Source organism: Equus przewalskii, chromosome 6 (assembly GCF_037783145.1).
Source record: "Equus przewalskii isolate Varuska chromosome 6, EquPr2, whole genome shotgun sequence".
Classification (NCBI taxonomy): domain Eukaryota; kingdom Metazoa; phylum Chordata; class Mammalia; order Perissodactyla; family Equidae; genus Equus; species Equus przewalskii.
In genome coordinates, this window is record NC_091836.1 from 52,455,004 (window position 1) to 52,482,121 (window position 27,118).

General features: G+C 47.1%; 1 protein-coding gene across 1 annotated transcript in view; it reads left to right on the forward strand.

Annotated features, from left to right (window-relative positions):
• MUC16 (mucin 16, cell surface associated) overlaps window positions 1-27,118 on the forward strand; it is a 77,923-nt gene that overhangs the window by 25,950 nt on the left and 24,855 nt on the right. The window contains exons 13-39 of the mRNA XM_070626623.1: window positions 1,701-1,831; window positions 1,912-1,979; window positions 4,093-4,265; window positions 4,868-4,903; window positions 5,126-5,191; window positions 7,208-7,332; window positions 7,516-7,583; window positions 8,954-9,126; window positions 9,457-9,492; window positions 9,751-9,816; window positions 12,458-12,582; window positions 12,676-12,743; window positions 13,781-13,953; window positions 14,419-14,454; window positions 14,683-14,742; window positions 15,960-16,084; window positions 16,274-16,341; window positions 16,981-17,153; window positions 17,267-17,302; window positions 17,528-17,584; window positions 20,981-21,102; window positions 21,452-21,519; window positions 22,906-23,078; window positions 23,417-23,452; window positions 23,675-23,740; window positions 25,334-25,458; window positions 25,590-25,657. Of these exons, the coding sequence (XP_070482724.1) occupies window positions 1,701-1,831; window positions 1,912-1,979; window positions 4,093-4,265; window positions 4,868-4,903; window positions 5,126-5,191; window positions 7,208-7,332; window positions 7,516-7,583; window positions 8,954-9,126; window positions 9,457-9,492; window positions 9,751-9,816; window positions 12,458-12,582; window positions 12,676-12,743; window positions 13,781-13,953; window positions 14,419-14,454; window positions 14,683-14,742; window positions 15,960-16,084; window positions 16,274-16,341; window positions 16,981-17,153; window positions 17,267-17,302; window positions 17,528-17,584; window positions 20,981-21,102; window positions 21,452-21,519; window positions 22,906-23,078; window positions 23,417-23,452; window positions 23,675-23,740; window positions 25,334-25,458; window positions 25,590-25,657 (2,521 nt within the window). The remainder of the gene's footprint in view (window positions 1-1,700; window positions 1,832-1,911; window positions 1,980-4,092; window positions 4,266-4,867; window positions 4,904-5,125; window positions 5,192-7,207; window positions 7,333-7,515; window positions 7,584-8,953; window positions 9,127-9,456; window positions 9,493-9,750; window positions 9,817-12,457; window positions 12,583-12,675; window positions 12,744-13,780; window positions 13,954-14,418; window positions 14,455-14,682; window positions 14,743-15,959; window positions 16,085-16,273; window positions 16,342-16,980; window positions 17,154-17,266; window positions 17,303-17,527; window positions 17,585-20,980; window positions 21,103-21,451; window positions 21,520-22,905; window positions 23,079-23,416; window positions 23,453-23,674; window positions 23,741-25,333; window positions 25,459-25,589; window positions 25,658-27,118) is intronic.

A 27,118-nucleotide genomic window follows, 5' to 3' on the forward strand; every position in this document is an offset into this window, starting at 1 on the left:
TGTTTTTATTTACTTTTCAGCATCCGGGGTAATTGATTTTTGTATTTTGTCTAAATGTTTTGATTGTGATAACTGTGGGTGATGGGCTGTAATGAGCTTATTCCACCTTGACCAGAATTTTAATTCATTTAGTCTTTGCCCAAACCCTAGCAGGAAGCTACTACCATTACCACCATTTTACAGAGGATGAAATTGAGGTACTGTGTTATTAAGTATTTGTCCAGTAAACCATCTAGTGAGTAGCAGAGCTGGCATTCAAATGCAGACAGTCAGGATCCAAGGCCAAACTCCCAACCTTTACGTCATAGGGGAGATGTGGATTTTCTGGGGAAAATATATTGATTTTTTATGTATATTGTTGTTTCTTAAAATTTTTAATTGTGATAAAACACACATAACATAAAATTTACCATCTTAACCACTTTTCAGTGTATAGTTGAATAATGTTAAGTATATTTACACTGTGAAACCAATCTGTAGAGCCTTTTCATCTTGCAAAAATGAAACTCTATACCCATTAAACAGCAACCGCTATTCCTCTTTCCAAGCCCCTGGTACCCACCATTCTACTTTCTGTCTCTGTGAATTTGGCTATTCTAGATACTTCATATAATACTGTATGTGGAATCATACAGCGTTTGTCTTTTTGTAACTGGCTCATTTCACCTGGCATAATGTCTTCAAAGTTCATCCATGATGTAGCATGTCAGAATTTTCCTCCTTTTTAGGGCTGAATAATATTCCACTTTATAGATGCATCATATTTTGTTTATCCATTCATCTGTTGATGGACACAGGGTTTGCTTCCACTTTTTGGCTGTTGTAAACAGTGCTTCTACGAACATACGTGCACAAATAGAAAGATACCTATTTTTGAGCCAAAAAGATATTGTAGCTGGGCCATTTCTTTGTCTTCGGGACTTCGGAAAATTTATTCTCTCTAATCTTCAGTTTCCCTATTTGTAAAACAGAACTGGTAAGACTTACCTCTCATGACTGTGGTGAGGGTGAGCTGGCATCCTGTGGATGAAGTGCCCAGTACAAAGGCTAGCACATAGTTAGCGCTCACAGATGAAATATACGGAGGGTGCAATCACCCAGCTCAGACATTTGGCCTATTAATTCTTCATATTCTAACCCCAGGATGACCATTCAGGTTTGGTTTTTTTTTTTTTTTCCATCTTGGGGCACTTTTGAGAAAAGAAGGGGGGTTGCAATGAATATTTGCATGAGTGCAATGTGACAGTCCAGGGAAAATCAAGAGATGTGATCACTCTATCTAAAATCCACCTTCAAAGATGGTTAATAAAGCTGAGGCAGGGGCCATTCTTATGAGAGGAACAGGCTTGACCACTCAGCAGTTGCACGTTTTCTCAAGGAGAAGCCAGAAGGCTAAGGGAGAACTCTGCCCCGGGGGCAGCAGAGTGACTTTGCTTCCATTCCTCCCACCAAAATGTCTGCCAGTTGTTTGTCTTCAGATATATTCAGCTGAAAAGAGTTGAGGTTCTTTTTCCAGCTAAAATTATCCATCCAGTGTGGAGGTCCCTCTCCCTCTTTAAGTTTGGCTGGATGCAAGGGGGACACAGGTGGGACATCTCAAACCTGATTCGCTGGACACTAAGTCTAAGGACAGCCTCAAACCCATTGCTTACAGCCATTCCAGCCAGAGATCATAAAGAACTCCCTCTCTCCCTTTCCAGCTGCAGGCATGAGCCCTTCTCTGGTGCCCTTCACCCTGAACTTCACCATCACCAGCCTGCACTACACAGAGGACATGGGGCCCCTGGGATCCGAGCTATTCAAGACCATGGAAAGGATCTTGAATCGCCTGGTGAGAGCCCCTCCAGTGTCTGCTCTTGTCCTGCCCAGCACCTTGGCCCATCTACTCACCTCCATCTCTTTCATCCCCAGCTCAAACCCTTGTTCCAGAACAGCAGTATCGGTCCCCTCTATTCTGGCTGCAGATTGACCTTGCTCAGGTGAGACTAGACTTTCAGAGTAGACACGAAGGCAATGTATGGGGGAGGTTACCACAAACTGGGCCCTAACATCCTGCACCCACTATCCCAGGGACAGCTGACCACCAGCTCCCACTCTGCCTCACATTGTGTTCTGGACCAGAAGATGCAGAATCCTGTTAGTCTCTCCATCCTAGGAGATAAAGTTGAACTTTTCAGAGAGATCTTTTTTCTGGAACTCATCAAGAAAATAATTAGTCAGCCATGTCTGCTTCATCACAAGAGAGCAGTAGTTTTCGATCAGGAGTGATTTCGCTCCCCAGGGGATATTTGGCAATAATATCTGGAGACATTTTTTGTTGTCACAACTCAAAGGTGGGTGTTGCTGGCAGTATCTAGTGACTGATGCCAGGGACGCTACTAAATATCCTAAAATGCACAGGATGGTCTCCCAGGGCCAAGAATTACGTGACCTGAAATGTCCGTGGTGCCAAGCCTGAGAAACCTTCCTCTAGAGGATTCATAATTCTCTCTCCAGCTTTTCCTAAATTTTGACTAATGATTGGCCTGTCTGTTATACCCAGAAAGCCCTCCCTTCTCCTACTATCCTCCAATAATGACCAAATCTTGCTTTCTGATCAAGCAGAGGTGGACTTGGGATGTCTGCCCACCCCTAGAAGGATTACTGAGCCGTAAAGCATGGTGGTTATACGATTTTATTTGGAGTCTGACATGCCTATGTTCAAATCATAGCTCCCCTGCTTCAAGGCTGTGTGACTCTGACAGGTTACTGAACATCTCTGCACCTCAGCCTCCCCACCTATCAATTGGAGGGGCTCAGTTTGCTTTTCTGCATAACAAATTCAGCCCACAATTCTGCTGGATGGTGATTTGGGCCACATTCTACTGAGAGGTTCTCCTGCCTGGGCTGGCTCTGCTGATCTCAGATGAGGCTCCTTCATGTGTCTGCAGTCAGCTGCTGGCTGGGGGACCTTGGTTCTCCTCCACAGTCTCTCATCCTCCAGCAGGCTAGCTTCAGCTCTTTCACATGCTCAGAGTTCCAAGGGCAGCAAGTATTGGCAAGCCCTAGGGCACATGTGCTTTCCAAGCCTCTGCTTGCATCATGTTTGCTAATGTCCCTTGGTCAATGCCAGTCACCTGGTCAAGCCCAGATTCAAGAGATGGGAAAATAGACTTCACTTCTGATTGGCACAAAGAATTTGTAGTCTTTTTGTGAACACAGTAAGGATTAAAATTAAATATGCTTAGCAATGACCTAACATATAGAGAACATGCAGTGAATTATTCACAACCCTTCTTAGAGCCAGGTACTGAGAATGACTCCAGCATGTGGGAACCCCCACACGTGCACTTGGGTCACCTTACCCCTGTGTGATCTCTCCCAGTTATGGACCTTTTGTCTGAGGATGGAATGCCCCCAGAGCCAAAGATACTCACCAGTGTCCTCTAGCCATGTTGCTATGTCTTCCCCTTTCCACTGGCCCTGAGATGTTTCTGGCTCTGGAATACCACACAGCCCCATCCCCACCTCCACCCTAGGCTGCCTGCTGGCCTCAGTGTTGCCTTCAAAAAGCTGATCTCTCTCATTGCAAGGTCTATTCACACCAAGAATATCGGTCTTCTTAATACCTGATAAATATGACTCCGTTTTATTGAGCCTTACTAGTGCTGAGTGCTGTAAGATCTATACTGTTACCTCATTTGAGAGATGAAAAGATGAGCCACAGCGAGATTGAGAGACTTACCCAGAGTCACCCAGCACTTGAGTAGCAGAGCTGGGCTTTAAGTAATTTGACGTTGTCTTCTTTCACCTTGTCAAATTCCCAGATTCCTTCCTTCCACCTGTCTGTCATGCTTCTGTTGTTAGGATGTGTGTAGCCTTGTGGCGATTGACATTTTAAAACTTGGCACAAATGTCAACATTTGGAGGTGCTACATCCTCTATGTTCAGGGACCTTGACTGTCCTGTTCATTTCCAACTTTCCCCAGCACCAAGGCCATTCTAGGCTGCCCAGCAGGCCTCCTACTTTCTGTGTCTCTTCCCTCAGTGAGGCCTTTCAGGGCTCCTTCCAGAAGTCCCCACCTCCCCATCCCTGTGCTCCTCCCTGCCCAGGCCAGAGAAAAATGGAACAGCCACTGGAGTTGATGCTGTCTGCACTTACCGTCCTGAGCCTATGGGCTCTAAGCTGGACAGAGAGAGGCTATACTGGGAGCTCAGCCACGAGACTCATGATGTCACCCAGCTGGGCTCCTTCACGCTGGACAAGGACAGCCTCTATGTCAATGGTGAGAATCCTTTTAGTAGGTACAAGTTGAAGCTCAGAATCTGCCCACAGAAAGGATGTGGACTCTCCAGTTTTCCCCAGGACCCATCCTATGTAGCATGTTCCACCTGAGCAATCTCCCTGATGACTCAAGGGCCCCCAAGGCTCTCCAATTTGCAAATCCCCCTCTTCCCTTTGCATCTCTGCATCCAGGGACATGATTTGTGCACTTGTCTGAGGAACTAAAGCCTTTCTCGAGACAGATAAAAGAGAATATCCCTCCGTCTGAAGCCAAAGGCAATTCAAGAATCTGACTATTCATCTTTCTCCCTGCCAACATTTCAAAATCCCCCTTAGATCCTGAGAAACACAGTTAGCAAACCCATGTTCTGGAAATGTTGGCATAGTTATCTTCTCAAGTAAATTGCAAGCCCATGAAAACAGGGACTGGATCTTTGATTTCTCAGATCTTTAGGATCAAAATATAGTTGCTCCTAAATCATAATGATTGAACTATCTAGACTCAAAGTCTCAGTTGGGGGTGGGGGCTAGTGGGTCTTGGGATGTGTCTTGGACATGCCTCCCCTGCTTGCATCCCAATTCTGTCCCCTTTTCTCATTGTAGGTTACACCCATCGGACCTCAGCGCCCACTCCCAGTGGTGAGTATTCAGGGCCCTGATGACCATGCACTCTGGGCCCTCTTGTGGACAGCAACCTATCCCCCGACTCCAGGGCCTCCGTGGGAGAAGAAGCCGGAGGACCTGTCTGTCTTATTCAACCCCTCTACATTCAATGGCTCAGGCTGGACAGAAAAGATGCACACAGCGGCATCCATACCCCACTCGGAATCCCTATTCTCACTTCAGATCATTTCTCTTCAGCTACTGTGACCTCCGTGCTTTTCCCACGGACCTCAGTGGTGCCAGCGCACTTCTCCAGCTCCACAGGTAGGTGACTTCTCTCTCCAACACAATCTAGGAAGTCAAGGTGCTCAGCCTCAAAACTAAGACCTGGGAGTTGCAGAGAGAGGCTGGCACGAGGGAACCTGGAGCGGCCACGGGCACCCTCTGCTCTGCTCTAAACTCCTCAAGAACAGGGGACAGGACCTCCTCATCTGTCCAGCTCTGTTGACCTTGGGCAATTTACTCACCCTCTCAGTGCCTCAGTTTCCTCACCTGCCAAGTGGGAATAATAATACTCCATAAAGTCATTGTGAAAGTTAAATGAAAACGTATGTAGGAACCCAGCACAGGGACTGCCAGGGAATTTAGCTTGACAGATATTTATTGGGCACATGTTCTGTGCTAGGCAGAGGGGACAAGATGTTAAGTCCGGTGTGTCCTTCCCCGCATGAAGTTTACAATGTATTGAGGGAGACTGAAATTGAAAGTGCAATTACAATGGATAATAATTTAAAAAGATACCCATGTCGTTTGGCACTTACTATGTGCCAGGCTGTGTGCCATTCTTTCTTTTTTAACTTTTTATTTTGAAATAAATATAGACTCACAGGAATTTGCAAAAAATAGTACAGCATTCCCTGTATCCTTCACCCAGTTTCTCCTCAATGGTTAACATCTTGCCTAACTGTAGTACAATATCAAAACCAGGAAATTAATCGACATTGTTAAAATCAAAGACTTCAGACCTCAGATTTCATCAGTTTTACATGTATTTGTGTATGTGCGTGTGTGTAGTTTTATGCCATTTTATCATATAGGCAAATTTTTTTGTAACCACTACTGCATTCCAGATACAGAACTGTTCCATCGCCATAAACATCTCCCTCATGCCGCTCTTTTATAAATCACACTCGCCCAGCCCAACCCCTGGCAACCGTTCATCTGTTCTCCATCTCTATAATTTTGTTATTTTGAGGCTATCAATGGAATCACACAACATGTGACCTTTGGGGCTTGGGTTTTTTCACTCAGCACAATGCCTTTAATAAATAGTCCTTTAACCCTCGTAATTTCCCTACAGAGTATGATTCTCCCCATTTTGCAGTTGAAGAAATGGAGGTAGAGACAGATTGAGGAACATATCCCTGGTCACATGGCTGGGGAGGGGCTGAGAGGGGATTTGAAACCACCATGGAATTTACCATTGTAACCATTATTAAATGTACATTCACTATGCTGTGCGACCATCACCACTATCCATTTCCAGGGCTTCTTTATCATCCTAAGCAGAGACTCTGTAGCCATTAAACACTAATTCACCTTAGCTCCCTCCCCCATCCCCTGGTAACTTCTAATCTACTTTCTGTCTCTATGAATTTGTCTATTCTAGGTACCTCACATAAGGGGACTCATACAATATTTGTCCTTTTGTGTCTGGTTTATTTCACTTAGTATAATGTTTTCAAGGTTTATCCACGTCATATCACGTATCAAGAGTGCATTCCTTTTTATGGCCGAATACTATTTCATTGTATATACCAACTTTTGTTTATTCATTTATCTGTTGATGAACACTTAGGTTATTTCCACCTTTTGGTTAGTGTGAATGCTGCTGCTATGAACATTTGTCTTCAAGCATCTGAGTCCTTGTTTTCAATTCTTTGGGGTATTTACCTAGGAGCAAAATTGCTGGATCATATGGTAATCTTATATTTAACCTTTTGAGGAATCACTAAACTGTTTTCCATTGCAACTCCACCAGCCTTCCCACCAACAATGCATAAGGGTTCCAATTTCTCTACACCTTTGCCAACACTGTTTATTTCCCTTTTTTTTTTCAATAATACCTATCCTAATGGACATGCCCGCTACCGCACTTAATAGCATCTCACTTTGCTCCTTATCTCGCCTTCTGTCTTTGGTCCTAAGGTAGCCCACCTGCCTACTTTGAACCCCTGCTTCCTCAGATCTCGACCCTCCATCTCTGCCCCCAGAAGTTGCCTTAGAGCCCAGCCCAGGTCTGACTCAGGCGTGGCCTCCTTTTTCCTTTCCCCCCCGCAGTTGCAATCCCTTTCTTGGTGCCGTTCACCCTCAATGTCACCATCACCAACCTGCACTACGAGAAGGACATGCAGCGCCCAGGCTCCTGGAAATTCAACACCACAGATAGGATCCTGCAGGGTCTGGTGAGAGTCCCACCCACCGGTGTCAGCCCCACCCACTTCACTCATGACCCGCCCACTAGCGCAAGCCCCACCCCCAGCTGTACCCCGCCCATACCATCTCCTCCTCATTCACCTCACCAATTCCCCAGCTTCTCCTGGCCTCCCTCGAGGGTTCCTTCTCACCTCGCTTCTCCTTTCTAATAGCTCAAACGCTTGTTCAAGAATAGCAGTCTGAGATTCCTCTATTCAGGCTGCAGACTAACCTCGCTCAGGTGAGACCCTCCCCAAGAACACAGCTAACAGGTGGGTGGATCCTAACCTATGGGCTCCCTGCCTTTGTCCATACTTAGAACAACTACTCCCCATGGATACCAAGCATCAACAGCAACAATAATACCAGCAGTGAACAATTACGGAGACTCAAAGCACTGTGCTATTACTTTATATTTAATCTCATCAGTCCTCACAACAGCCTCATGATACAGGAAAAGAAGGTGAAATTAAGGCTCAGAGGGATTAAGTAGCTTGTTCAGGTCACACAGAACAACTCCAGCATTTTGGGTTCTAGATCCAAACTCCTAGCCCTCAAGCAGCGCTGCTGCTCTGCCCCCATCATGACCTTGCAGGGTGTGGAAAATACCAATCTGACAACTTCTCTAAAAGAACTTGCCAGAGAATCTAAGAGGGGAGGAAAAGCAAGTTTAGGTGAGATGAATGGGGAGGAGCTGGTATGGGTGGAGCATGGGTGATATGGGCGGGCTGGGGCTAGTGGGCGGGGCTTGCATCAGTGGGCGAGGCCATAGGGAAGCTTTGAGGATTACATGCTTTGCTTTGAGGATGCTTTGAGGAATACAGCCCATAGGGGTGCTTTGAAGCTTAAATGACCTGATCGTGAATACAAAGTGCTGGGCATGTCACATAGTAAGTATTTGATATTGGTAGTTGTTATTATGGGAGGTGTTTCATCCATGGCCCCAGGGCATGGGAGCCCTTTCTCTCCAAATAATAGTGTGTGACTAGGTGGATGGGTAGGTGGATCGATGTCCTGTAGCTGGAGACGGAAGATGAGACATGGAGACTTTCCTTTGGACAAGTCATGCTTTCAGACACCCACCAAAAAGGCATCTCTCTCAAGCCATTTAGTCTCTTGAAGTCTCTTTCAAAATGTCCCAGCCCTGCTGGTACACAGGATCTAGAGAGGATGACTAGCGTTCTGATCCCACCGTTTGAAAGCCCCAACTCTCTGCAGAAAAACGTCACCAGCCATGCCCTGGTCACATGTCATGGGGCCACTGTCACCCATTACAGCATGACCCTAGGCACTTTGTTGTGTCCATCAAAACCTGTGACAGGATTTGGATGTTGTGGTTCCATTTGGCATCTTCCAGGATTGTTCAGCCCCCTCAATAGTACCTCTCTGTAACTTTCATACACCCAGTGCTTTCAGAGGCTTCTCTCCCAGCATGCAGGAGGCTTGGAGTTCTGTGGTGTCCTAGTTATTTATGAAGGGAATCTCCCTGAAGCAGCTCCTTTGAAAACCAGGCCTTCCTAAGATTCTGCCTTAGGGACTGGCAGAGAGAGGGAGGGAAGGATGAATAGAAGGAGAGATAGTTGGACCAACCATGTGGAGGTTTTTACCCAGGCCTGAAAAGCACGAGACAGCCACTAGAATGGATGCCATCTGCACATATCGCCATGACCCTGAAGGCCCTGAACTGGACAGAGAGCGGCTGTACTGGGAGCTAAGCCAGATGACTCATGGTGTCACCATGATGGGCCCCTACACCCTGGACAGGAACAGTCTCTATGTTAACGGTGAGCAGCTGTGATTTGGTCAGAGTCTTTTCCTCCTCGCTGAGTAGCCTTTGCTCTCTAACTTGAGATCAGACTCCATCTGGCTCCTAGCGGCTCGGCTGTGCACTCTGGATGTGCTGATTCAGGTGTGGACCTTGTGGTTTCTTCTTCATCTTGGGCTTACTTCATCCTCAGGGCCTTGTTTCATGACGTGAGGGTGCTGATGGAGACTCCCCCATAGCCTCTGTCTCGTGAAACCCCCTCCATTGCACCAGGGTAGCCCTGATCCCTATTTGATCCCCCACCTCTCCCTTAACTCTCATCCACTATCATCCCTTCTTCTTGCTACAGGTTTCACCCATCAGAGTTCTGAACTCATCATCAGCAGTGAGTATCCCACTGATGCCTAGTGCCCTCCACCTCAGGCGGGGAAGGAGCAGACCCCTCCTCAGGCACAATTATGTCCTCTCCAGGAGAGAAAGAGTTCCTGGGAGGGTGCAAGTTATTTACCCTCCCCTCTTCCCCAGTTCCAGAGAGAATTCCAGCTCAATCCCCACATACAGCAAGCCCAATACATAGTCTGTCCTTCTGGCATTTCTGCCATGTGATGCCTTTCTGTTTTCGCTGATGAGGGCTTTTCCTCAGCTCCTGGGACCTCCACAGTGGACCTGGGAACCTCTGGGACTCTAGCCCCCTTCTCCAGCCCCACAGGTGAGTACAGTCGATGGCACATCTGTTAGAGAGTGCCTGAGGAGTGTGAACATCTCTGACATTAATCTCTCAAATAAAGATGAAAAGCCATAGTAAATCTAGTGATAATGAGTGAACCAACAACCTTTATTGAGCACCTACTCTGTGCCAGGCCCTGGGGATATGGCAGGGAACATAGAACCGAAAAACATCGCTGTCCTCATTGAGCTTATATTATCGTGATGATGATAATAATGATGGTGGGGTTGATGATGAGGACGATGATGCTGGTGGTGGTGCTGGTGACTGATGAGGATTTTTAGCCTGGTTAATTTTAAAACTGCAGATGAGAAGCAGGCTCTGAGGAGTGGAATTTGCTTGCCCCTTTGTTGGGAAACGTTTACATTTCTAAGGGAAACTTCCATCTGTAAAGATGCCTTCCTCTCTGTGCCAGGAAGAAGAGGGATGGCCTTATCTCTAGAAACTCTTAATCAATGCCAGAGGCAAGAACTTAAGTTGTTTACTATCTGGCAACCTCATGTAACTGACCCCCACCCCCCCCAAATCCTCCTTTGTCTTTAGCTGAGGATAATATTCAAGCGGTGACTTCTGCCATTTACTCATTCCGGTTTGATTCTTATCTAAAAGTTGTGGGACCGCCCAATGGCCAGACCATATGGGCACTGATACCATTTTAACGTTTTTACATATTCTTTGTCTTGTAAAGAGACAACTCACATACCTATGCCTTAAATTTAGCTCTAATCCTCAATTTGGGGCAGCAGAAGCGGCAGCAGCAACATGCTGGCAGCAGCTCTGCCTGCCCATGGGTCCTGTCCCCATGCCAGCAGTGGCAGCAAGCAGCTCCCCATGCCAGCAGCATCTCTGACTGCCCATGGGTCCTGTCCCCATGCTATTCTATACTATTCTCTAAATAAAAGAGCACTACTGCCAGATCTTGAGAGTCTAAGAAATCTTTCTTTTGACTCCTCGGCTCACCGACCCCACATCAGTGATGATAATGATAGTTGTGTTGATGACATTAATGTTAATGATGATGGTGGTAGTGGTGATGGTGATGACAATAATCATGGTAATGGTGACGATGATGATGATGGTGATTGTGAAGGTGATGATAGTGGTAGTGACAGTGATGATGATGGTGATCAGAAAGAAAACAGGCAATATCTCACATTATTGAATACTGGATACAAACCAAATGCTATGCTCAGCATCTAACTAGTATTATTAAATATGCTTTTTAAAAACTTTCTATCATTATAGACAAGGAAGCCGTGGAAACCTTTTGTTTATCACTCACTTTAAATCCTGTTACTTATTTTTAAAAACAATTCTTACATTTATTAATAAGTGCAGACTCTTAGATTTTTTTCTGCTTTTGAACATTTTGTTTTCTGTTGATCCCAATGTTAAGTAAACCTGCCACATGGAGCAACTGTGTCTTACTCCTCTGTGCTTCCTTAGTGTCTACCACAGTGCCCTGTGCATGGTAGGTCTACAAGAAATGTGTAGATTCTCCCAGGAAAGGAAGGAATGAATATGCTTTCTTGTAATGTGTGGTAACAGTCCATTCCTGCCCTGGTTCAAATCTTTAATGACTCTGTTAGATTCTAACCAGGACAAATGTATGGCATCTGTGCCACCACTCCTCTCATCTATGGCAGACGTCACTAATGATAATGGCATCCATGCCTTCTGAGCTCAAAACATCTCCAGAATCCTTACCAATAAAACACACCAGGCAGTCGCTACCAATTCAACTGAAGTTGTCACAGGATTCTGGGACAGAATTCAAGGAAATTCGGTCCCTTGATGATGAGCAAAAGGCTCTTTGGTTTTCCTGGAAGGCATCTGTGAGTTGGAAGGCTCAGCTCAGGCTCAGCTGGGTCATGACTGAGAACACCAGTTTGAGCCAAGCTTGATCACACTAGCTAACTAGCTTCCTATTAGGTTCAGCCAATAGGAGGCATGGGTAGGACAGTGGTGGGTGGGGCAGGAGAAGAGCCAGGATATTTCTTCACCTCTGTGAGCTTCGTACAGTATCTCCAGCAGGGGCTGTGTGTCCTCCATGGTCTCAGCAATCTCAGTATGCCACTCTCTCATCCATCAGCCCCACAGGGCTAGAGGCTTCTTGATTTTGCTAATCTCTGTGTTACCTTTTCAGGGTTTTTTTTTTTTTTTTTTTGTATTACATTATTCTTATTGAAATACCTGACATAAGTTCTATTTCCCTAACTAGAAATATATGTGCCCAGTGCCATGGTGATGCCTAACACATAGCTGGTGCTCAATAAATATTTATGCAACAAATGAATGAATGAACTCAAATTGTAACTAGGAACCTGAGGCCTGAGTCTGGTCACATGACTGGGCCCATATAGAGGAAGCCTGGGGGTCACATTAGGTACCCCAAAATCAGAGCTCCTGGGAGAAAAACCAACTCCGTATACTAAGAGCTGTTGGGCATGACTGAAATAGTGGTCCCTGGCTGCTTTGGATTAAGAACCAAGCTGGATGGAGCCCTCTGGTGGAGAGAATGAGAGCTCATGGGTGTGAGGGCCCAGGGAGGCTGGAAGAGGGACTGGACAGAGAGCCATAGCAGGCTCAGGACAGGTTCTCTTATCTGCCTCCCCTGCTGCAGCTACAAGCCCTACCCTGGTGCCATTTACCCTCAACTTTACCGTGATGAACGTGCAGTACATGCCAGACATGGGACATCCAGGATCTGCAAAGTTCAACATGACAGAGAAGGTCCTGCAGCACCTTGTAAGAGCCCCGAGATGCCTGATGCCCACTCCTCCTCATCCCTTCAAGGCCCCGTCTCCTTCTCCTCCTTACCACCCTCTCCTTCCTCCCCAGCTTGGTTCTTTGTTCAGGAGCACCAGTATCGGCCCATTGTATTCCAGCTGCAGGCTGACGTCACTCAGGTGAGACACCCAGGAGTGGATGCTCACATCCTATGCCTCTGTCAATTAAAAATCTAATTCTCCTGTTATTTTACCCTCAAATAAGTTTATTCAGGAATAGCCAAAGGGATTGCAACTAAGGATGTGCATGGTGTGGTGAACCATAGGCAAATCCAGAGAACAAAGGAGGGATGCTGCCTTTATAGAGAATAACAGAGAATAGAAAGGGGCTGTTCTAATAGAAAGTCCGTCCGGGGAAAAGTATCAGTTCATGGTGGTTTCTCATTGGCTGAGCTGTGTTTCTCATTAGCTGGGCTGTTGCCGGGTAAGGAGAGAAATCTTTCTACAGCAGCAAAATAGTTGCACTTGCCGCCAGAGGTGCAAGTGTTTGTCTTTTTCTGGTTAGAGTAATTGACAAGGTGTGTTGAGTGTGAGGGCTCCCCCTAGAGGCCTTCCCCACTCCAATTTAGTTGAGGTTTCCCTTACTCATTTCACACCTCCCAGATTCACTTCCTCTCCTCCACCGCATACATGTTCCCCACCTGCCCAGTGTAGCAGGCTCTGGGCACCTGTGATGCTGCATATACTGAGCCCTCTGCCAGTTCCTGTCTTCTTAGACTTCCTTAAAGTCCCAAACAAGGTGTAGAACATCTCCCAGGAGTTAGTGCCTTGCAATTTCCAAAATTATTCTGTAATTTTTAAGGCAAAAATGAACAGTCCTTGGGGCATGCACATTTCTAAACCCACATTTAAGGTGTTCAAAAGAGATGCAAGATTTTGGGGTTGTGCCCACTTTTTTCTTTTTTTCCCCTTGGACCAATCTGAGTGGGATGGTAGGAGGCTGGTACGTGGATGATGAACAAACATTGTGCCAATCTGAGTCCTAATTCACCTTCTTCATCTATTGGATAAATTCTAGATATTTTGTCTCCTTTTTTTTTTGCCTTCCAAAGAAGGTGATTTCAACTTTGTGGCTTTTCCAGGTATTATCATTCTTGCAAGTTGCCCTCATCATCAGTCCTGCATATGCCCCCATCCCTGTGTTCCTCCCTCTCCAGGCCCGAGAAGGATGGATCAGCCACCAGAGTGGATGCCATCTGCACCTACCGCTCTGCGCCCACAAGCACTGGGCTACACAGAGAGCAGCTGTACTGGGAGCTGAGCCGTGAGACCCACAGCATCACCCAGCTGGGCTCCTTCGCCCTGGACAAGAACAGCCTTTATGTTAATGGTGAGTGAAAGTGCCGCAGCCCCGGTCTTTTCCTGCTTCCCCGTGGGTCTCACTGCAGGCAGTGTGCTCTGGGTTCATGACTCACATTCTGGATCTCCTGTCCTCTCCGGTGTGGGGAGGATTTGAGCTTGTCCCAAACTGGCCTTCACCTCTAGTTCTTTCCCTCAGGAAAAGGCATACATTCACAGCTTTTCTGGAGATATATTGAGGGATCAGACGCTCAGAGAAGGAGGAGGGGACAGATGGCAGAGGGATAGACCACGGATGACCTGATATAGAAATTCTTCCCTGTGCTCCAGTGACATTCTTTGGGGTTTGTGTATAGGGTCTGCACTTTGAGGGTGCTGTATAAATATTACTTAAATAATAGATTCATAGAAACCCAAAGAGCCCCAGATTTTTGCCACTTCCTCCCATCCTGCATCCTTACAAGTTCTCATCCCCTCTCTCCATCTCTTTCTTCAGGTTACACCCATCAAGCCCTGACCTCCACTCCCAGCAGTGAGTAGTAATTTGGGTCCTAGTGTTGCGTTGCCTTGGGGCCCATTTCTCCTCTCTGCTGTCCCCACTCTGGTCTTTCCCCACCTTCACACCCTGGCTCAGAAAAGACAAGCCCAGCACAGACCTGAGGCTGAACAAGAAAATGGTCTTAAGGTCCCATGATGAGTCCTGTTTGGCTGAGGAAGCCCTCCCTTCTGCCATGTTTGTCTCGCTTTGTTTTCTTCTCAGTTGCTATGGCCTCTACTATCTCCCCAGCATCTTCAGCGATCCCAGTCCCCGTAGCCACAGGTAGGAACTTTCTTTCTGGGATTCCCCCCTGAAAGGTCTGCTGCACTTGACCAGTGGGAGGTATCATGTGGAGAGCCACACTCATTCATTCATTCATTCAATAAGTATTTATTTATCACTTACTGTATAAAAGGCCCTGCTCATGCAGCAGTAAACAGAATAGAAAGGGCCCTACTCTTTGATGGGCTTCCATCAAGAAAGACAGAGAATGAACTCTTGAGTGTATAAATAGGTATTGAATTACCATCAGCAGGGTCTTAGGCTAAGTTTTGCAGATATGCATGGAGGGCTTCTCTCTCTCAGCTACTTAGTTTTCCTTTCCAGGAAAGAAGGGAACAGCATGAGCTACATATGTACCTAGAAAATGCCCTCTTACAGGTCCTGGTCAGAGACTTGAGCAGACTCTGATTGCACTAAGGGTCAGCTTCCCATTCCTGGCCTCCCACTGGCCCATGGTAGATTTCCATACCACCCATCGACCCTGCTGAGGGTCCTAGATGAGCCATCATTACAGCTGTCTAACTGGAGTCTCTAGTCACTCATCCTCTAGGGCCTCCTGAGGGCATTCTGACCGCTGACCACTCAGGCCCAAATGAGCCGCCACTGTAGGTGGGACCTGCCCATGGTCCCAGGTGGAGGGTTAGTGGCACAGACTCTGGGACCACAATGCCTGGGTTCAAACTACGCTATGCCATTTATAGATTATGTGACTTGGGGTAAATTATTTAACCTTCCCTGGGCTCAGTTTTCACATCTATAAAATGGGGATAAGAATATTATGTCCTTCCGAAGAGTTTGGTCCAAGGTTTAAATGTAAATGAAGCACTTAAAACAGGGGCTGACCCGTAAAAATGCAATGTAAGCATTTCTTCAAAAATTTTAAAAATCAATAAATAGGTGGATCTCAGAGAAACATTGGATTTAAAAAAAAGAAAAACCTCAGGAAAAGAGCATGCATGTATAGATTTTAGCCAACCAGAGGGTCAGATATGCTTGCTTCCTGCTCGATGATGCATTTACGCCCATAGTGCAATTTTCCATACTTAGCCCCAGTGCCCCTCAGTTAATGCTGATGTCTGGGATCTCCCTATGGAAACTGCTAGTCTTGGAGGAAGACCCTCCCAATGCACATAGACAGGCATGTGAGATTCCCCACACTTAGGCTCACTCAGCACACGGTAGGTTCAGTGGGCGTCTCTCTCCCACCCCTACTGCAGGCACTGGTCCTCCTCTGGTGCCCTTTACTCTCAACGTCACCATCACTAACTTGCACTTTGAGGAGGTCATGCGTCGCCCCGGTTCCTGGAAGTTCAACACCACGGAGAGAGTCCTGCAGGACTTGGTGAGAGCCCCGCCCACAGGTGCACGCCCCGCCCACTTCTCTGCCACGCCTACCAAAGCAGAACTCACCTACCACCCTTGTCCGCGTAGATGCAAGCCCCGCCCATTGATCCCAGCCATACCCATCTCACTTCTGCCCTGCCCACAATCCATCAGACTTCTTACTCTCCCTCTTTTCCCTCCACCTCAGCTCCGATCTTTGTTCAAGAACACCAGTGTGGGCACCCTGTACTCCGGCTGCAGACTAACCCTGCTTAGGTGAGACATCGGAATAGCCTGCTAGGGCTCCTTCAAGTGCTCCCAGACCCGAAAGTTTGTTCCACTTCCTTCCTGCTCTTCTGCTTCCTTCCTTATTTCTCTGTCGAATCCTCAAGCAGAGGTGGAATTCAGGAGGCGCTGACTCCAAGACCAACGCCTCTTCTGATTATAGCCCCGCTAAGTGTCTCCGGATCCGGCAAAGCCCATCAGCAGGATTGGGCCTCTCCTCTGGTCATCCTTCTAAATTCCCTCCTCCCCTCCCTTTGACCAGTGAGGACATTTCCTTCACGTTTTCAGTTCTGTCCCCAGGATTTCCCTAAAGAAAAACGTGCCTTTTCCACTGGCTTTAATCCCAAATTCCAGCTCTTCACTTGTCTTAAATATGAGCTCTCCTACTCCCATGCCTTGAGGAAGCAGGTTTCGAACTTGCAAATTAATAAAAATTATCCCACCTGCTTACTCTGCTCATGGTCTCAGGGTGCCTGGAAGTCAGGGCACTCAGAGGATCTAAGGCTGGCTTCTCACCTCTCTAGCAGCCTTCTCATTTCCTCTGGCCCCTTCCTGTCTTGCCCCTAGGGATCTCTGGACCCCTCCCTAGGGACTTTATTTATTGTTATCCCCCTCACCCGCCCTTCCCAGGCCAGAGAAGAATGGGAAAGCCACTGGAGTGGATGCTGTCTGCACTCACCGCCCTGACCCTTTGGGCCCCGGGCTGGACAGAGAGCAGCTGTACTGGGAGCTGAGCCAGCTGACACATGGTGTCACTCAGCTGGGCCCCTACACCCTGGACAAGGACAGTCTCTACATCAATGGTAAGGGATTGCCGTCTTTTTTTTTGCATTTCAACACGTCCCCCATCCTCCCCCTCCGATCTTCCCTTTCTCTCCTCTTGCACCCCCCTCACCTTATCTCCCTCTACCTGCAGGTTACACCCGCAAGACTCAGGCTACCACCCCCAGCAGTGAGTATTCTGAGGCTTCAGAAGTCTCTAACCCTGTAAGTCCCAGCACCTAGGAATGGAAGAGGCCAGGAGCCCACTGCCTCCACTTTGCACCCCTACTGCATCCTAGCCTTGGGTGAACAGGGACCCCACACCCAAGAAATCCCCAGGCATGGCCACCCCTCCTTGATGTCTCCAAGGTGATGGTTCCCCACCCCAGGCTCTCAGGGTTTTTTCTCTCTCCAGCTTCTATGGTGGTCACAGTTTCTGCAGGGATGTCAACCGCCTTCTCCAGTTCCGCAGGTAGGCATTCTTTCTGAAGATGCTCCCAGTGACTCCAGTTGATCTCTAAACACAGGATGTAGGAGGAAGGGTGGAGTATGTGGCATCTCTCAGAGCCTAAACCTGACTCTGAGGATCTTATGAGACCTACCCAAGTCCCTGGGAATTTTTTGAATACCGATCCCAGCCCCAGCACTCAGAGTCCTAAGCTATTCTCTGGAACCATGTTTCCAAAACTTGTAGGTGGCCCCTAATTTCCAAATCATCCAGCAACCCTTGGTAGAATGCAAAGCAGACCTATTCACTGAGAATAGATTTGTCCAGTGGCCAGGGTGCCAAAGCCAGCTCAGCAAATGATCAATTCCCCAGTTTACCCGATTAACCAATCCACCAACAGCTTGCTTTAAGGAATATTCTTCGTGAATATGCTGAATAGATATGACTTTATCCTTCTTTTAATGTCTTTATGAATATGTTCCTTGTGAATATATGTAGTCTGTCTTACTACAGTCAATGCATACAGCCATTTTATTTTAGTGGCATTTTAAGGAATGTTTGATCTCTCAGAGTCTAGAGACCATGGGCTCATTTCAGCATTTCATGAATATTTTGTGTGTCTGTGTTTTCCCCCCACTTTTTATTAAGAAAATTGTCAAAAATAGCAGAAACGTTGAAAGAATAGGGCAAGGAACATCCATCTGTCCACCACAGTCATTGACACTTTGTCTCATTTGCTTCCTGCACGTTGTAGTGCTGCTGTAACGTGACACAGGTGTTCCTAACATGTGCTGTGCAAAAATCCCACAATGAAAACCACAGGGCTTATGAGAAAAGTGAGATTTGGAGTCAACCCTCAAAAACCTTGTCAGTGACATAAAAATTAGGCATCTAAGAAAACAACAAAGTTTTGCATATGTTAAATGGTTAGGAAATACATAAATGCTACAATAAATATAGCATTTTACCCTGGCAGAGGCCTGACATTTGCTTGTGGAAGGATTGAAGCTTGTGAGTTATTGTGAAGAGGTTTGAAAGGAGGGTTACCTGAAAGCATACAGAAATTTAGAACCCAGCATGGATATGGGTATCCCTCATAACACCTGAGGGGCCCCTGATGGAGCTGGGAGATATCTGAGCTGTGCGCATGCGTTTTGTGTATGCCTGTGTAGCTAGGTTCAGCTGGGTGCAGTTTTCTGCATTTATCTAGTGTTTCTCTTGTGTGCCTTGCAAAAGATATTGCACATAAGCCAATATGAAATTTACGTTATGTTCAAATTGTTCCCTAATGTATCAATGTCCCCTGGAAAAGATCACGTTTTCAAAAGAGGCATTGTAACAGAACTGACTGTGTGTAGAAGTAGACATAATTTTTTTCTGAACCATTTAAGAGTTGCACATATCATGATGTTTCACCTTTAAATATTTCAGCAAGAATCACCAAACATTAGGACTTTGCCAATGTAACCGTAATTCCATTACCACACTTCAGAAAATAAGGATACTTTGGGGGCTGGCCCTGTGGCTGAGTAGGTAAGTTTCAGTGCTCCACTTCGGCAGCCCAGGGTTTTGCTGGTTCGGATCCCAGGTGTGGACCCAGCCCCGCTCATCAAACCCTGCTGACGTGGCATCCCACATAGCACAACTGGAAGGACCTGCAACTAGAATATACAGCTATGTACTGGGGGACTTTGGGGAGAAAGACAAAAAAGCAAAAGAGAAGATGGGCAACAGTTGTTAGCTCAGGCACCAATATTTAAAAAAAAGACCTGGTCCCCACCAATGGATCCCTGACTTGGGTGCTGAGCCCAAACCACCCCTACCAACCAGTTTTCCCACAGTTTCTCTGGGATGGTTGGTTGCCTTCCCAGAGAGTGCAGAAACACTCCCATAAAAAAATTTTAAAAAATTAAAAACGAGGATACTTTGCTATCATCTAATATGCAGTCCATATTCCCATTTTAGCCAAATGTCTTCCTTTTATAGGTGGCTGTTTCCAAACCAGGATTCACTCAAGCCACCTATATTAATTATGTTATTGTCTTTTTAGTGTCTTTTGATTTAGAATAGTCCTACTCAGAACCCCCATTTCCCATCCTGTTTTTTTCTCCTCCTAAGGAAGAGTCGCCCTGAGCTAATATCTGTGCCAGTCTTCCTTTATTTTATATGTGGGCCACTGCCACAGCATGGCTGCCAATGAGTGGTGTAGGTCTGCACCCAGGAACGGAACCCAGGCTGCTGAAGTGTAGCATGCCGAACTTAACCAATAGGTCATGGGGCTGGCCCTTCCCCCATCCTGATTTTTATCATGACATTAACTTTTAAAGACATCAGAACAGATTCTGGCCTTGTCTACTTGCTTTGTATATACTCTTGGATCAGAATCTACTTGAGAAGAATTATTCATAAAATAAGTCTTATTAAAGGAGTCTTATTAAATTGGAAAAAATTATTATTTGACAAATTGCTCCTCATGCAAATTCTCAAACAAGGATTAAACCTGTCCAGGAGGGTCCTCAAAGGTGACCTGGTGTGAGGAAGAAACTGACTCAAGCCAAGACAAGTTTGTGGTCCTTAACTCTCCATTTCTCACCTAGTCTCACCAGCCCAACCCAGCATAGGAGTTTTAAGGGGTTTCAGGGTTGATCAAAGAAAAAGACATGACCACTAAATGGTAGTAGCACACACAAGCTTTATTGGGCAAGGCTTTCACAGGTTTACATGCAGGGGAAGTCCCTCACAGCCTGACACCTTCAAGAGGTTATGGTGAGGTTATGGCGTGGGGCTCACTACTCAGAAAGGGAGAAGAGCAAGGGAGCTCCCAAGGGAGGAGGGGATCAGAGAGGAGGCTGATGTCACTCAACAGCCTGGTGGGGAGTCTCTAAGTTAGAAAGCTCTAAAGGGTGCCAGTGGCTTAGGCTCTTTATAGCCACAAGCTTTGTCCTTTTTATGGCCATCAGATGTTGGGTGCAGTTTCATGGGGTATGCAAATCAGGCAGGCTCTAAAATCCTCTTGTTTGGGCTATGTTTAAAACAACTGGATGTGCAATAGTGAGTTTGGTCCTTGCAGGCTTTTGAGCTAATGGATCCCAGCCTGCTCTAAAGAAATAAATAATCTTAGGGCTAATTTACAGGCTCCACCTTTGGCTCATTTATGTAACACCAAGACACCACCATCTTTAGTTTTTGTGTGTGGCCAAAGCTGGGGACAGTGTAAAACAGAATGTACTGTGGCCTTTACTCCCCACCCCCACTCCATCTCCAGCCTCAGGTGAACAGAGAGTGATAGCCTCTCTCCGGCGTCTCCAAGATGATGGGGTCCTCTGAGCAGGCAGGGGTTGTTTCCTAGTGGTCCTTTGCCTCACATCTGGTCCAAGCCCGACTCACGACATGGCCTCTCCTCCACTTCCGCCCCTGCAGCTACTGGCCCTGCTCTGATGCCCTTCACCCTCAACTTTACCATCACCAGCCTGGGCTACACAGAGGACATGCAGCCGGGCTCTGCCAAGTTCAACTCCACAGAGGCAGTCCTACAACACCTGGTGAGAGGCCCCTCCTCCATATCCCTCCTTTCCAACTTCCTCCCCACCCTCTTGAGTCTCCGTGCTATGCTGTTGGAGGACACAGAGGGCTCAGGAGGCAGACAGGCCCAGATTCAAAACTTGGTGCTGCCACAGACAAGTGACTTGACTTTAGAGTAGTGATCTCGCCTTTTGCTACTGCTTCCTCGTCTGTAAACTGAGATAACAAAAGCGCTTATCCCAAAGGGTCCTTTTGAGATAAATGTGGGATGAGATGACTAGGGAGCTATTGTTTTATTCAAAAATACTGTGTCTTAAGTGATGAATAATTTTACATTTATTTTCCATTCACCCACTCTTTTCCCCTCAGCTCAAGCCCTTGTTCACCAGCAGCAGCATCGGTTCACTCTATACTGGCTGCAAACTGACCACGCTAAGGTGAGTCTTGCTCTTTGTCTTGCTTTTAGTGGTATAGTAAGTGTGGGTCTGTTGGGTTGGCCAGGGCCCAGACTAGGGTGCGCAAACAAGGTGCCCAGGGCACAAAATTTATTTAAGGAGGTGCTAACTCTATACTTGCACAGCCCTGAGACTGAGCACTCCTTAGAGGTTGTATCTAGGTCTTCGCTCACCTCGCTCGCGCTGTTCCCAGCTCTGGGGCTAGTCAGACTCTCCAGACCTGAGTAAGCCATCCATGACTTCAGTTTCACCTAGAAGGATATGGACAGAAAACGGCATACCAGCAGGACAGCACTGACATTTATTTTTTGCAAGAGCCTTCTGGGAAGCCCAAGGGCTATACCTTTGGCCTCCTGAGTGACAGTTCACATGCAAGGAAATTAAATCTCAATGGATAGGTACTGAAACCACCCTGGGTTAAATGCCCCATGTCCCACAGAGGAACCGGTCCTTTATGAAAGAGCTGCCCAGTTATCAGGGTCACCACACATGCAAGGAATCCCAAAGCTATAGCTTCCTGCCAGGTATTGATGTCTATTTACAGTCTTTCCAGAAAAGATGTAGGTCCTCAACAAGGATCATTTTTAGCATAAGCAGCATCACCAGGCATAACAACTGACACTGTGCCCTCGTCAAGTCTCTAGGATGACAGAACTAGCACGGAAGTAGCTCAAGGCTGCTTCCATCCCGCTGAGGTGCAAGAGACACTCCATTTCTCCACTATAATGCTCACTGGCAGTGCCACCTGCTACATCTCCCAGGTTATCCCTTCAGGCCTCATTTCTCCTGCTGCCCCAGAGAGCTGTTTCTGTAAGAGGCAGGTGGGCAGTGGGTGGGGAGCTCTGCCATGCAGTATTTCATGCTCAGACGCTCAGATCCAAAAACTGGGTTGGATCATCTTTCTGAGAGCTGATGAATCTCTTTTGAGAGCTGCTGTCCAGTCTTGCCAGGCATTGTGGCTGCTCTGTAAACACTTGTTTAATTAAGCAAATGATTAATTAACGAGCACTTATCATGTACCTGGCACCAGGGCTGAGTATTTTATATCAATCATTTCTGAATCCCATCACATTCCAACAAAGTGGTTACAGCATAATCCATGCTGCAAAGATGGGAGAACGGAGTCAGAGAAGCTTACGTGGATTAGTCAACAGGTGACAGAACTAAGGTTTGAACCAATGGTCACCTGACTGTAAACTCCACTCTGGTCTTTTGTGACTTGAAGATGCTCCTTCTCTTGTGAGTGGCTCATGCCTGGACCAGGAGAGCAGATAAGCAGGCGTCCACATACAAGTGGGCTGATGAAAGGATGTCCTACCAGACATGCCCTTCTCTCCTAGCCCAATACCCATGTCCTTCTCTCCCCAGGCCTGAAAATGGTGGAGCAGCCACGGGAGTTGATGCCATCTGCACCCACCGTCCTGACCCTGCAGGCCTCAGGCTGGACAGGGAGCGGCTCTACTGGGAGCTGAGCCACCAGACCCATGGTGTCACCCAGCTCGGTTCCTACATCCTGGACAGGGACAGTCTCTATGTCAACGGTAAGTGTCCGGTGGGGGCAGGGGTCTCCACCTGTACCCCAGGTGGCTTCCTCTGTTGCTGCTCTGAGCTCTGACCAGAGGAGGCATCCATGTCTGCTTCTAGATTTCTCTCTCCTCAGTCTTTTCCTTGTGAGGTCCTCTTTCGCCACCAAGGCCTACATCACACACATAGAGAGATGGAAAGTCAGAGAAAGGTTATAGGAGGCACAACTCACTGTCTAGAAGAGACACAACCTCCTGATGGCATCCATTCTTCTGCCAATGGCCTAGCCCCTTCACCCCTTCCTTCAGCCTTTCAAACATCCCACCTCACTCTCACTCTTACCCACTCTCTGCAGGTTACACCAGACCAGCTTTGACCTCCACCCACAGTGGTAAGTGTTCAAACCCTAAGTGGCCCCATGCCCCTCCAACACCTTGTGGGGGCAGCTAGTCCCTCCTCCCAAAGTCCTGGGCCTCATGGAGGAAGGGTCCTGGTTACTCACTTACCCCCACCTCTGCCTTTTGTGACTCAGGCTGGGCATCAAGCCCTCTCTCTCTGGCATTTCCAAGGTGATGAGATGGCATCATTCTCATTTCTGGTGCTCTCTCCTCAGTTTCTGTGGCGTCCACACCCTCCTTGAGAACATCCACGGCACCAATCTCCCTCTCCAGCTCTACAGGTGGGAACCTTCTCTCCGTGTCTCCTTCCTTCCAACCTACTTGCCTCCATGTTTAGCAATGAGAAAGACAAGAAAGTACACACAGGCAGGTCAAAGCAAGGGGACAGGGTAGGGAGGATGACCCTTTGGGGCCACACCCTCACCACAGACCAGTCCAAGGCCATCCCTGGGTTTGGAGAGCTCTGTGACTCCAGGTGTTCAATCCTAGACTGAAGGAGTGGCTCCTTGTAATCTACTCTTGGCTTTCTGTTAAGGTTTTGTATCAGTTAGCTTGCTTACAAACAACATAACCAATGACCCCCAAATTTAATGGATTAAAACAATCATTTGCTGCTGCTCGCTAGTATATTGGTCAGCTGGGCACTCCTCTAGTCTGAACTAAGCTTCCTTATGTATCTACAATCACCTGCAGATTGCTAGTGACTCTGCTTCTGGAGGATGCCTGACTGATGGTTAGGGTGCCGCAGTTCTCCTTCACATAACCTCTCATCATCCAACAGACTGGCTTTGGCTGGTTCACATGGTGGTCATGGAGCCCCCAACACCGAGAAAGGGCAAGCCTCAGTGCACAAGCCCTTTTCTCACCTCTGCTTGCATCACGTTTCTCTTGTCCCACTGGCCAAAGCAAGTCATGGCCAAGAAATAGACTCCCACGTCTTGGTGGAAGGGGCTGCAACACCACACTGAAGGGTGTAGATGCAGGGAGGTGAAGAATTTGTGGCTATTTTTACAATCTATCCCAGGTGACCTACCAGGGACCAGCTTGTGACCATGTTGGCCCTAAGGGACCTGGAGGGGTCAGTTAGTGAGAACAGACCCAGCAGTGCATTCTAAAACAATTCCCAAAGCTTCACCTTCTGCAACAACTGAATGGGAGTAGTCAAGGGTAAACCCAGAACTAATTCCCAAAGGGCAGAGACTAAAGGGGTCTGCAGAGAAAGTAGACACAATGGTAACAATGACAACAAAGCAATAACAGCAGCTTTCATTGTCACATAACCGAGGCTCTTCTTTACATGTATGACCTTCAACCCCTGCAGGTAGACACTGCTATTTCTCCATTGAAGAGAGGCATAGAGTGGTTCTTGGCAGGCTCAGTGATTTTCAGAGGTCACACAACCAATAGATGGGCAGGACTCAACTCTAAGTCATTCAAACACTAGAGTCAGAGCTTCTGCCCTAAAATAGCTGTGTGATGTTGGGGAAGTGATTTAACCTCTCTGAAACTCATTGTCATCCTCTGTCAGTTGGGTATAAGTAACAGGACTCACCTCCAGGGGTTGGGTGAGGGGTGAGGAACACATGAGATCCTGGATGGAAAGTGCTACATAACACAGAGTGTAGCATAAACTAAACTCTCAACAAACATCAGCTGTTATTATTGCTGCTATTTTTATTGTCATTTTTATTATCATTACTATTAATAGAATAATAAAATAAAGCTTCCCATTCTGGGAGGAGACATTCTGAGCTCTTGCACCAGATGTGACTGCACTGGGCTACTGAGATGTGGATCCAGACTCTCCTTGATGACCCCTGAATCTAGCTCAGGTGGTGACTCAGGGTGTGACTTCTCTCCTAACCTCACTGCAGTCTCTGGACCTGACCTGGTTCCCTTCACCCTTAACTTTACCATCATCAACCTGCGCTACATGGAGGACATGCAGCCTCCTGGCTCAGCGAAGTTCAACAAAATAGAGAAGGTTTTGCAGCGCCTGGTGAGAGTCCGCCTCTCCCCTGCCCCTCCCACCTCTCCCTGCCTCCCAACTGATGCTGGTCCTGCCCACTTCATCCTGGTCCTGCTCTTGTCCTATGCAGTCTTTCTACTCACCTCTCTCTCCTTCAACAGCTCAGACCCTTGTTCAAGAATACCAGTGTTGGTCCCATCTACTTTGGCTGTAGACTAACTTCGCTCAGGTAAGACCTCCAAAGAAGACGGCCCGGTGACACATAGTGGAGATTCTTACCCACAGTCCTCTAGGGCTGGGGCCTCCCATTAGCCTCAGTCCTTTGCAACTCTCCACCTGGGACAGCTACTGTGCCTCAGGCTCCTGACCCCCAGGCCCTGCTCTGGACCTTCCCATCCTCTTGAGCCTCAAATCTCCCATGCATTATTGATTAGGAACAAAACGACAAAATGTAGCACCCCAAAAGTATGCACCAAATTCCTTCATAAAGGACACACCCACAGACTCCCGTGCCTCCAACCCCACACAGCATATAAACATTTCTGAAGGCTAACATACAGCAAGCACTTAGTATGTGTCAGACTTTGGGGTTCTTGACACACGGTCACTATTGACATTCTGGGTTAGATAAATAAAGTTGTGGATGGCTGTCCTCTTCACTCTAGGATATTCATCAGCATCTTGGCTTCTGCCCACTAGATGCCTCCAGCACTCCAGTTGCTCAAAGTTGTGACAACCAAAAATGTCTCCAGGCATTGCCAATTGTCCCCGAGAGTGCAAATCCAAGGGGACAGCTATATGGTTCCCATACATCATCTCCCTGAACTCTTTTAACATCACTATTAATATCCTCATTTTACCGTGAAGCGTTAAGGCACAGAGATGTTAAGGAACTTTCCCAAAGCCAGTAGTTGCCCATTGGTAGAGCCAGGATTCCAACCCTGTCTCCTCAGAGCCCATGCTTTTTCTGCTAAGCTTTGCCTCTTTTCTTTTGGAAGAACCATAGGTTCACATCCCTTCCCCATGAGCCCAGCCTGCAATTCTCTGCTCCCTTCTGGTGCAGACTTGTGGAACTCCCTAGTTCAGCTAGTGATGGGGGTTCCAGAATATGAATAGCCAGCTCCATTCTGAGGTCTCTAGAAGGTTTAGCTTCAGTGGGCATCTCCCTGGAATTTTCTCCATGCCTCCAAAATTAGAATTTGAGAAAGGATTTCTTCCCTGAAGTGCTAGGAGAGAGAGAGATGGAAGGAAGTCATCTTTCTTAGAGCCTAGCCTAGGATGCTGATGCACCCACAGCAAAAGGGGCCTCCCCACTCCCCTGGCCTGGAGTTCCACAGATTTTCTTTCCTTCCACAGATGTTGCTTGAGCACCTGTGTCCAAGCTCTGCTCAGCTCTGAAAACTCGATGGGGGCCAAAGCATAGACTCTGCACTCAAAAAGAGTGCATCATGTTAATGATCTATAAATGTATGCAAACATATGTATACATATTAACTAATGGCAAACATATAATTAATAGTAATAATAATGGAAAATAAAATAATAGCAGCAGACGCTCACTTAGCACTTAGGATGTACCAGATACTATTCTAAGCACATTACTTATATCCGTAGATTTAATCCTCACAAGATACACGTGGGTACCATGATTACACCCATTTTATAGATGAGAAACCAAGGTCCAGAGAGA